The sequence below is a fragment of the Microtus pennsylvanicus genome, chromosome 13 (genome assembly GCF_037038515.1).
Source record: "Microtus pennsylvanicus isolate mMicPen1 chromosome 13, mMicPen1.hap1, whole genome shotgun sequence".
Lineage (NCBI taxonomy): Eukaryota > Metazoa > Chordata > Mammalia > Rodentia > Cricetidae > Microtus > Microtus pennsylvanicus.
The window spans coordinates 66,970,209-66,981,031 of record NC_134591.1 but is presented as its reverse complement, the minus strand read 5'-3'; the positions used below and the strand labels follow the sequence as shown (position 1 = coordinate 66,981,031).

At 50.3% G+C, this 10,823-nt stretch overlaps 1 protein-coding gene across 1 annotated transcript in view; it reads right to left on the bottom strand.

Moving 5' to 3' along the window:
• Window positions 1-1,813: 1,813 nt before the first annotated feature.
• Window positions 1,814-10,823, bottom strand: part of Stpg1 (sperm tail PG-rich repeat containing 1) — a 31,736-nt gene continuing 22,726 nt past the window's right edge. The window contains exons 7-8 of the mRNA XM_075945991.1: window positions 5,336-5,526; window positions 1,814-1,890 (exon numbers count right to left, since the gene is read on the bottom strand). Of these exons, the coding sequence (XP_075802106.1) occupies window positions 1,814-1,890; window positions 5,336-5,526 (268 nt within the window). The remainder of the gene's footprint in view (window positions 1,891-5,335; window positions 5,527-10,823) is intronic.

Here is a 10,823-nt window from a genome sequence, read left to right as displayed (position 1 = left end):
CTGTCAGATATACTGGTCAAGAAATGAGAAAGGTAACTGATTCCAGGCACCAACTCAATTAAATCCGAGCTTTTGAGATTCAAGCTGGGACATCTTCAGAATGTCAGAGGACCAGTAGGCAGATCATCAGAGCTCAGGGCCTCAGCCCAGCCCCAGTGCCAACAGTGACTTCTGGAAGGTATGGTGAGCCCTGCCCTTCTGGCACCGCCCTCCTCACCGCCTCAGAGAGGCCTGCTTCCTGGTCTACTCGGAGAGACAGGCATCATTGGGTGGAGCGCCATGATGACTGAAGAGGCCTGATGTAACTTCCCGGCACATTGCCAGCCTCTCTCAATGACCCAGGACCAGGGGACTCCAGTCCAGCCAGTCCCCAGGATCAGTATGACCAGAAGCCTCCATGCTTTCTGGGTATACCAGGCTACCTCATCGTTCCAAAGCCCTAGCTTGCAGGAATCTGTGGTTCACAAAGAGCTCAGCTTCTGTGAAAAGCAAGAATTCCATTTAATTGAAAATGTTTTTTCATCCCGCCCCTCCCTCAGGAGAAAACCCAATCAGGAAGCCAGTCCATATGGGAGGCCCAGGATGTACAGTTTCTTCAAGAAAGGGGCCTTGGGAAGCGAGAAGTCCAGGCATGGAAAGGGATTGGGGCTGAAGGAGGGAAGGGAGCCCAAGAGGACCTCGTCTGGAAAAGTGGCAGACATTAGCGACACCCGGGAAAGGAGAGGATGTGCAACCAGTTTCATCTCTTCTTGGTTCTTGGTCAGCTCTTCCTCTAGCCATTGCAGGCAAGCCACGATCTGTGAGAGACACGGTCCAACTCAGAAATTGATGCTTTCTCAGAAAACTTTCTCAAAAGTGGGAAGTCGTGAAGGCGACAGAGACCAGGTCAGGCAGAGGCAAGGTTGGGGAAGTGAGATCATGAAGACTACGGACACAGAGGTCCTCCTTGCCCTGGGGACCGTAGTTCCAGGCCTCTAGCTCCAGCTGGGTCCTGCCTCACCTGCTGATGAATACAGAGTCTACGAGTTCATGGGTCATGACTCATGACTGGATTCCATGTTCATAGGTGATGACTCATGACTGGATTCCATGTTCATAGGTGATGACTCATGACTGGATTCCATGTTCATAGGTGATGACTCATGACTGGATTCCATGTTCATAGGTGATGACTCATGACTGGATTCCATGTTCATAAGTGATGACTCATGACTGGACTCCATGTTCATAGGTGATGACTCATGACTGGACTCCATGTTCATAGGTGATGACTCATGACTGGATTCCATGTTCATAGGTGATGACTCATGACTGGATTCCATGTTCTTGATGTGCAATAACAAGGCACAGCAGAGGCTGCAGGGGTTCCCAGGGAATATAGCCTGTGCTCCCGTCGCAGGCCCCTCTGAGCCTCCTGCCTCCCAGAAGTCAAGGACAACTGGAGGTCAGGGCTCACAGACCAGGCCTCAGAGCACTGGTTGATTGGTTTCTAAGCAAGGACTTCACTACAGGGAGTAGGCCAAGGTTCCATATCAGCGTCTGTGCTTCAAGATCCCTTAACTCTGGGGAGGGGAGTCCCCAAAACCAGCTTGGAGGCTGACGTGGAGGTAGTCAGAGAGCTTTGCCTCTCTTCCTTTCTGCTCAGGAAAGCATGGGAGGGGCAGGGGTGGCCAGTCTCCAGAAGGCAGCTCCAGACAGTATGTAACCCTGGGCTGGGTGACAGAGGAAAGGTGGGTTCTGGTTGATGGGTGTCCTGGGGAGCAGGCTCGGGGGCCCGGCTGCACAAGCCTCTCCCGGAGCTGCTGTGGCATCGCTATATCGCTGGGATCCATTTGTTGTCCTCATTGTAGAGGAAGGATTGCTTCCCTGGGATCTCTGGCTTGTATGTGGCTGAGGGGAAAGAAAGAAAAGGCATCAAAATAGAAAGACGTGGCGGCAGGGCCCGGGCCAAGTCTCAGAGCTGGGAAGGGTGAGGGAGCCCTGCTCCTGCCCCTCAGCCTACACACCCCTCTTCCTACAGGGAGAGGAAGCAGCTGCAACTGGCCTCATGGTATTTTTTTTTAAGGGTAGAGGTCACCTTCAGGTATCTGCCTCTATCCCAGTCCACTTTTTTTTTTTTTTGTAGTTTTTCGAGACAGGGTTTCTCTGTGTAGCTTTGGTGCCTGTCCTGGAACTAGCTCTTATAGACCAGGCTGGGCTTGAACTCATAGAGATCCACCTGCCTCTGCCTCCCAAATGCTGGGTTTAAAGGTGTGCACCACTACCACCTGGCTCCACTTTTATTTCGAGTTAAGGTCTCCCACCGAAACCTTCATTTCCGCCCCCCCCTTCCCGTCTCTGTCCCGGGTCACAGGTTCACACTATCAGTTCTAGCTTTTGCACGGGTGCTGGGGATCCAAGCCTGGTCCTCATGCTTGCCCAGCCAGCACCTGACCTACGGGGCCACCTTCCCAGCCCTGTTACATGGCTCTACTGGCCGAGGCTGCCCTCTGACCATCTTTGACTATATATAGCTTCTATAACAGAACCAACTTTACAATACCACTTCCTAGAAACTGAAATGACCATTTCAAGTAAAACAGTATTCTTAAAGAAGAGAGGAAAAATTGCCAGAAAACTGAAAGCCATGGCCATCCAAGACACATTTCTCTAGCAAACAAGACTTGGGAGCCACAGCCCCAGGATCCCTCTCATATCCTCTCAAGGAGTCCATGGGTCCAGGCAGACTTCTGCCTGCTGGAGGCACCACAATGGATGTGTGCATGTGCGTCCTCCCTGCATACCGGCAGGATCATCGTGATGGAGGGGACCACAGCGACAGGAACGGCCCTGCTGGAGCACTGGCCTCCCTCCCCAGCGTCCCCTACCACTTCTTTGCCTATGGGTAAAAGAGCAAGGGGGGACTCTCTCCTGCCAGACTGATGCCTCTGGAGACCCTCAGTCACCTCAGGGCTACCCAGAATGGGAGTGTCAACAGTGCTTGCCTAGTGACTGAGCACGAAAGACAAGGTGGCTTCCTGTCAGCTCTGTTTTCCCGTCCCTGTGCGTATGGCATTGTCAGAGATAGGCCAGGGAGCCTTAGAGAGCACAGGCCACCAGCTCCTGCCATTGTCAGAGATAGGCCAGGGAGCCTTAGAGAGCACAGGCCACCAGCTCCTGCCATTGTCAGAGATAGGCCAGGGAGCCTTAGCAAGCTGCAGAGACCACCCATCACTGTGGAGGGAGCACCCTGGGAATGGAAAACTGCCCATCCTGGTGGAGGGGGCTCCTCGGGATGCTAACTTGTGGGGAGATCTAAATGCAAGGGCAAGTTCCTTCCATCTGGGTCGGGAGGGAGGAGCTAAGTGGCTACAGAGAACCCCTCCCTCTGGTATCCATCACAAACAAGGCACACCACCTGGAGACTGGGCCCTATCACAAATGCCCCTAGCAGTAAGCAGCTTGCCTTTCAGACCTTAGCCAATCTAGACTTGAGGCTTAAATATCTTTAAGAATAAGAATTTTTATGAGACTCCCACAAATGCTATGGCCCTTTCCTTCTAGAATAGTCTCTGAGGCTGGAACAATGGCACAGTACAGTGCCAGCCGCACAAACATGAGGACCTGACTTTAGCTCCCCGGAGACCAAGGGAAAAGCCAGGGTGAGGGCATGCACCTGTAACCCTAACACCGGTGGCCCGATGACAGGCAGATCCCAAGGTTCACTGGCCAGCTGCCTCGCAGAATCAGTGAGCTTTAGGTTCAGGGAGACACCTCGTCTCCAAAAATCAAACAGAGGTGCTGAGATGACTCGGTGGCTTTTAAAGCACTCGCTGCCAGGCCTGCCAGCCTGAGTTCAGTCCCCAGGATCTACCAGTTATCATCTTACAGCCACATGCAGCACGGAATGAGAGTGTGGGCACGCACACACACACATACATATACATACACATCACATATACACATACACACACACATACATATACATACACATCACATATACACATACACACACATACACCCACACATACATACATATATACACACGCACACATACATATACATACACATCACATATACACATACACACACATACACCCACACATACATACATATATACACACGCACACATACATATACATACACATCACATATACACATACACACATACACACACATACATATACATACACATCACATATACACATACACACATACACACATACACACATATACATACATATATACACACGCACACACACATACATATACATACACATCACATATACACATACACACACATACACCCACATATACATACATATATACACACGCACACACACATACATATACATACACATCACATATACACATACACACACATACACCCACACATACATACATATATACACACGCACACATACATATACATACACATCACATATACACATACACACACATACATATACATACACATCACATATACACATACACACATACACACATACACACACATATACATACATATATACACACGCACACACACATACATATACATACACATCACATATACACATACACACACATACACCCACATATACATACATATATACACACGCACACACACATACATATACATACACATCACATATACACATACACACACATACACCCACATATACATACATATATACACACGCACACACACATACATATACATACACATCACATATACACATAAACACATACACACATATACATACATATATACACACGCACACACACATACATATACATACACATCACATATACACATAAACACATACACACACATATACATACATATATACACATACATATACATACACATCACATATACACATTCACACATACACACACATACACCCACATATACATACATATATACACATACATATACATACACATCACATATACACATACACACACATATACATACATATATACACGCACACACACATACACACACGAGGTTAGAGGAGGGAGGAGAAGAGAGAATAGTGGAGGGGAGGGGAGGGAAGGGAGGAAAGAGGAGGAGTGGAGATGAGGTCTGTGAGGTACACACTCCAGCCAGTGCAGTCACTACTATGCAGAGCCTCTGGCCTCTTGGACCTCCCAGCCTTGATTTCAAATCCAAAGCAAGCCCTCTTTATGTTCAGAAACAAATATTTTAGTGACCTGAAATTGTAAGCCGATAACCTGCTAAGCCCACCTCACCCTTGTAACCTGCTTAGCAAACAGCCCATAAACTGGTGGTATTTGATGGCCTTGGAATGACAAGCTGTTGCAGAAGATTTGGGGGTCACAGTTCTCTGACCTGGGCCCGGTAGGCTTGGTCTGGATGACAACACTGGCCACCGGCTGGTATTGGACACAAACGATGCACTGGAGATGAAATGCTTAGGGGGTCCCTCGTAGTCCACAATATTGTACTGACCAGGCCCGGGCAGAGGTGGCTTTGGGGGCAGAGGCAGAGGGTGGGCAGAGAAGTTCAGGAGCGTACCTTTCCTTTGGAAAAGAAAAAAATGCAAAGACATCACCACAGCAGCCTCGTGGGGGAACCGGCAGAGTCTAAAGCACAGGCCATGCCTGGGGCCCCGAGGCTCACCCTGACCAGTATCTAGCCTAATTCAGTTGCTTGTGAGCCCAGGGCCTCTAGGCCTCAATTGTACAATGGCAACCAAACCTCACAGGCTTGTCAGTATTGAGAGGTGCTGGTACCTAACACAAAGTCCTTGGGGCAATGAGAGCACAGACACTTTTTCTGTTAGAGGTGTCTGTTGCTGAGCTCATTGGGAAAAGCAGGTCCCATTGATCGTATGTGCTGACTGTGATCGATTGGTAGAGTCTGGCTGGAGCTCTAAGAACTGAAGCCTGGATGAAAGAGCCCTGGATGAGCCACTTGTGATGTCTGCATGGCCAGGGAAAAGGAAGCCTCAGTCCGCTTTCCATAGATTTGTTGTCCTACAACTGACGGATTTCTGTTGACACCCCAGAACCCTGCTAGTTTGCCCTTAAGGCTGGAGGCAGGGATGGAAAAGCACTGGGCTGGAATCTAGAACTCCTAAGGACACTCACTGCTTATATTGCAACTGTTTCAGACAGACATCTTTCCCTCCAGAAAGGGGTGTATTTTGTATCGCATCTTTGCCATTAAGTCACTAAATAAACACTTACATAGGGCCAAGCCTACATAACAATTCTGGAACACAGTTTACCCATGTGTGAGTTGGGGAGTTAGATAAGAGGACTTTTGAGGACTGTCCCCTCCCCTCAGCCCACAGGTAGGATAGTTACTGGGTATCCCGGCCATCTGGGGAATCAAGCCACTGTTCAGGGGAAAAGCCACCTCCCACCTGAAGTTTCTTCTGGGGCCTCTCATGGAAAGGGGAGTAAGGTTCTCAGAGCCCAGAACATCCCGGAACAGACACTGTGCCCAAAAGCAGTGGGGGAGTCCTGGCTCCCATGACCCTGCTGGCCTTGGGCCTTTACCTTCTTAACTCCATAGAGCCAGGACACCTAGAGATGTCTGGTCAACCTCCTTATTGGCTAAAGGAGCCAGTGTCCAGAGAGACTGTAGCATGTAAAGTCAGACCCCATTGCAGACCGTGGCTCTGTAGGACAGTCTCTTAGTAGCAGCAATGTGGAGACAGGCCATTGTCAGCAGAGACTGCTCTTTCATTTCCCAACCACCCAGACTCAAATAATCACACAAAACTACATCAATTATATCACTGTCTGGCCAATGGCTCAAGCGTATTTATAGCTACCTCTTACGTCTTAAATTAACCCATTTCTATTAATCTGTGTATCTCCACAAGGCTGTAACCTATAGGTAAGTTTCCAGTGTGTTTCTCCATCGGCAGCTACATGGTGTCTGCCTTGACCCCACCTACTCTTTATATATATATATATATATATATATATATATGTATATATATATACATATATATATATATATATATATATATATATCTGTTCGAATTTCCCGCTGGGCTGTATTCTGCTAGGCCATTGACCAAAACAATTCATCAACCAATCAAAGCAACACACATAGAGAAGGCCATCCCACATCACGCCATGCTAAAGGTGTCTGCATCTCAGAGACTCCTGCATGGAGTATGAATTCTAGTCACGCCACTGGCTGGCTGCTGGGGTCTCAGACAAAGCCCCTGGAATATCTGGAGCAGGAGTGAGAACCCTCACTCTTTGCTCTTTGTAGGAGAGCTATGAGAACAAACCAAAAACAGCAGAGGTCTGTGGAGCGGCTCCCACAGAGCTAGTGCAAATTCAGTGTTCACACCGGGGCCATTCTGGCGTGTGGGGATCGGCCTGCTGCTACAGGGGCCCTGGAAAGCCGCTTCGCTCTGCTAGAGGCTCGAACCATGAGACAGCTGGCTTGGATGCTTACATCTGAACAAAGGTACCCACAGGAAGGAGGAGAATGTATCCCTCTACTCCGTGTGGAGGACCTGGCTTTAGGGTGTGGTCAAGAATCTTTCTTCTCATAAGTAAATACTACCTTGCCCCTGTTCTGGCTCTGACTCCTTCCCCAAGACACCCAGACTGGCTACATTTTGAGATAGACATGACTCCTAGAAGTCACAACTGGAATAAGCCAACTACCAGATGAAGTCATTCATTGGTCTGGGTCACTCCCAAGCCCAAGAGTCCCACATTCTTTCCAGGGAAGCCCATGGGGTGTCTGCTTGCCCAAGCAGGGATAGCTACTAGAGGTGGATGCAGGCTGGGCCACAGCACACACTTGCACATTTGGTTGGAGCGGCCTCTTCCTGTCTCCTCTCACAGTACTAGGGATGCCCCACCCCCTCAGCAGAACGCTAGGGTCTCCAGTGAACGCCAGCTCTACATACAGCTCTAGTCAAGCACTTTGAGGATCCAGGCTGTCCTGGACTAAGACACGGATCATGAGGGCTAGGTCGTCCACAGATAGTGTCATCTGAACGGTGACAGTGGAGAGTGTGTGTGTGTGTGTGTGTGTGTGTGTGTGTGTGTGCGCGCGCGCGCGCGTGCAGCTGCAGCTTAAATGTCCCCTACCCTGCTCACTGGTTATGTGTCTTCAGGAAATCTGACCGCCCCAGACCATATGCTAGGAGTAACTAGGCTTTGCTCCTGTTCCTAACAGGAAGTCTGTTAAAAGGGGAGTTTTAAATCCTGAGCACAGCCAGGCAGTAGCGCACACTAATCCCAGCACTGGGAAGGCAAAGGCAGGTGGATCTCTGTGAGTTCAAGGCCAGCCTGGTCTCCAAGAGCTAGTTCCAGGACAGCCAGGACTGTTACACAGAGAAAGCCTGTCTTGAAAAACCAAAACTAAATAAACAATAAATAAATAATTTTCAAAAATAAAAAAGTTCTGAGCACAAAGGAAGGCATATGTCTGTAATCCCAGCACTTGCGTAGCTGAAGCAGGAGGATTGACACAAAGCTGAGGCTAGCGTGGACTGTGTGCAGAGTGCCCAGGCACCCTGGGCTATCCTGTGAAGCGCTCTTCCGAAAACAGGAGGGCAGCAATAATTCCCACTAGGGGGTCCAAACCTGTGCCCTGGAAGAGGTCAGCAGGGAACCCCGAGGTAGGGAGAGCAGGGAAGGGTACTCCAGCAGTGGGCACACAGGGGCAGACAAGGGAGAGAGAGTAGCCAGACTCAGCCCTTTTGTGGTATCTGGGCTCCATCACCTTCTGTGCCCCCTCCCCTTTCTCTGCGGTTCAGCAAGGGGCTAGGGACCTCAAAGCTGAGTAAGGCAAAGTCACCACCCCTAAAGGGTAAGGCAAGTAGAACACACAGTAGGCGTGAGTGTGCGTGCATGTGTGTGTGTGTATGTGGGGGGGGCGCGCACACGCACAGGAAGAAGACTCACGGGGAAGGGGCACAACAGGTGGGTGTGTAAGGGTGGAGCTGAGTGTACAGGGAAGGGTGCTCCTGCAGGAGGAACAGCGTGGGCAATGGCACCAGGTCAAGAGCAGGGCTGTTCTGGGTCTTTCTGGGAGGGAAAGTGTGTCTGAAACAGTCAGAGCTCCCTCTTAACTTCACATTTACAGGGTCTGTGGGGAAATGGGGGAGAGGATGGTGAGAAACAAGGGAACCACCTAGAAACAATAGAGGGACAGTGTGGGGAGGGCTGAAGGTGGCCGCTGTCATCTCTCTTCCTGTGTCCCAAAATCTGTGTGTTCGGTGGGGGATAGCTTGCAAGGAAGGTGATGGAGTCAAGACACCAAACTCCCCCTTACCCAGGGCTGGTTCCTGGTGGTGTGGGGCAATTGGGAAATCACAGACGTCCAGTGGTCACACTCAGGATGTGTATGACCGGCAATGCAGTGTGACCAGCCTGGGTTTGGTGGCTTAGTGATGAATGACAACATGGATCCAGCTCCCCCAGCAGCCACAGCAGGGAGTAAGCACACCTCAGCTTCCGAGGAAACCCTTTGTCAGCGGCTCAGAGATAATGGATGTCCTCGAGGTCTCTGCAGGTCACTTGTGGGAGGCATCAGGACCCCTGGGACACTCGCAGGCACAGGTTCTCTGCCTGGGGGATTCCCAGGTTTGGGAGGGATAAAGGGGGCAATTTCTCACAATTCCTCTCCACATTAAAGGGCAACCGGCTGCCTCTGGGGTGGAATGCAGTATCTGTCTGTTCTTCAGGGCAGGGGCAGTGACAGATGAGCCGCCTGGGAAGATGCATCCCACAGCGAATTGACAATCCCCGGGAACTTTAGGTGGGCCCAGCATAATTGGCCAGTGTAATTACAGAATTGGACCTGGGCCAAGGGGCTTGATTCTCGGGCTACCCTTGACAGGACTGCGTGCTATGCAAAGCCAATGACATAGGGACTCCAGGAAGTGGTCAGAATGGAGTCTCTGGGTGTTCCTCCGCCTGGCAACAGGTGGCATCGGGAGGACCCCATTCTGCCCTGCCTCACTGAGTCACCCCCAGGATGGGTACTGGGAAACTTGAGAACTGAAACCTTGGCGAACGCTCGCTTCACATCTTAAGACAACCTGCAAGCCAACAAATCCTCCTAACTTTGAGTCAGCTGGGCAGCCGAAGGCCGAGAACACCCACAACGCGCTCCTCAGCCATGTCTCCTGAGGCACAAGCTCCAGCCTCTGGTGTGGAATGGCCCTACAAGTGTCACTCCAGAAAGCTCCTGGGTTGGCCCACCTCGTTGAGGCTGCCAGATCTGGGCTGTGGGTTTGAGCCACCATGGGAAATTGCAGCTGTATTCTATTTCAGTAGGATACATAGTAATCTCGACTGTAATGAGTAAGAGCCAGGCAGATGTCTGAGGAGACAGACGCTTCTCCCGGTTTGAACATTAAGTAATGCATCAAAACATCACATGGTCTCCATAAAAATGCACGGCTTTTATGCGTCAGCTGGGAAAAAGTAAGAACTGTTTCCAAGTTCTGCTTCATTCAGCCTTGCAGGAGCCACTGCGGGGAAGATCCTCAAGGCCACTCAGCAAAGAGGCAGGCAGGGGAGGTTCCACGGAAGATAATCCCCCCCCCTTCCTGCAGCATTTCACAAGCAGACTAAGGAAAAGTTCATGCACAGAGGGGACTCAAGTCAGCCCAAAGGAAGGAGTCAATCCCCTACCCCAGAGCCTGGAAAGAATCCTGCAGAATCCCACAATGGGACCACAGAAGGAACTTACCTGGTAGCCTCCATCTAAGCCCAAGTCCCTTCTCCACCTCCTGTTTGACTTGACAGACTCCTGAATCCCCGCCCCATGTCCCAGACTGATGGCCAGATGGTGACCAACGTTTCCAGCCTCCTGCCAGATGCCT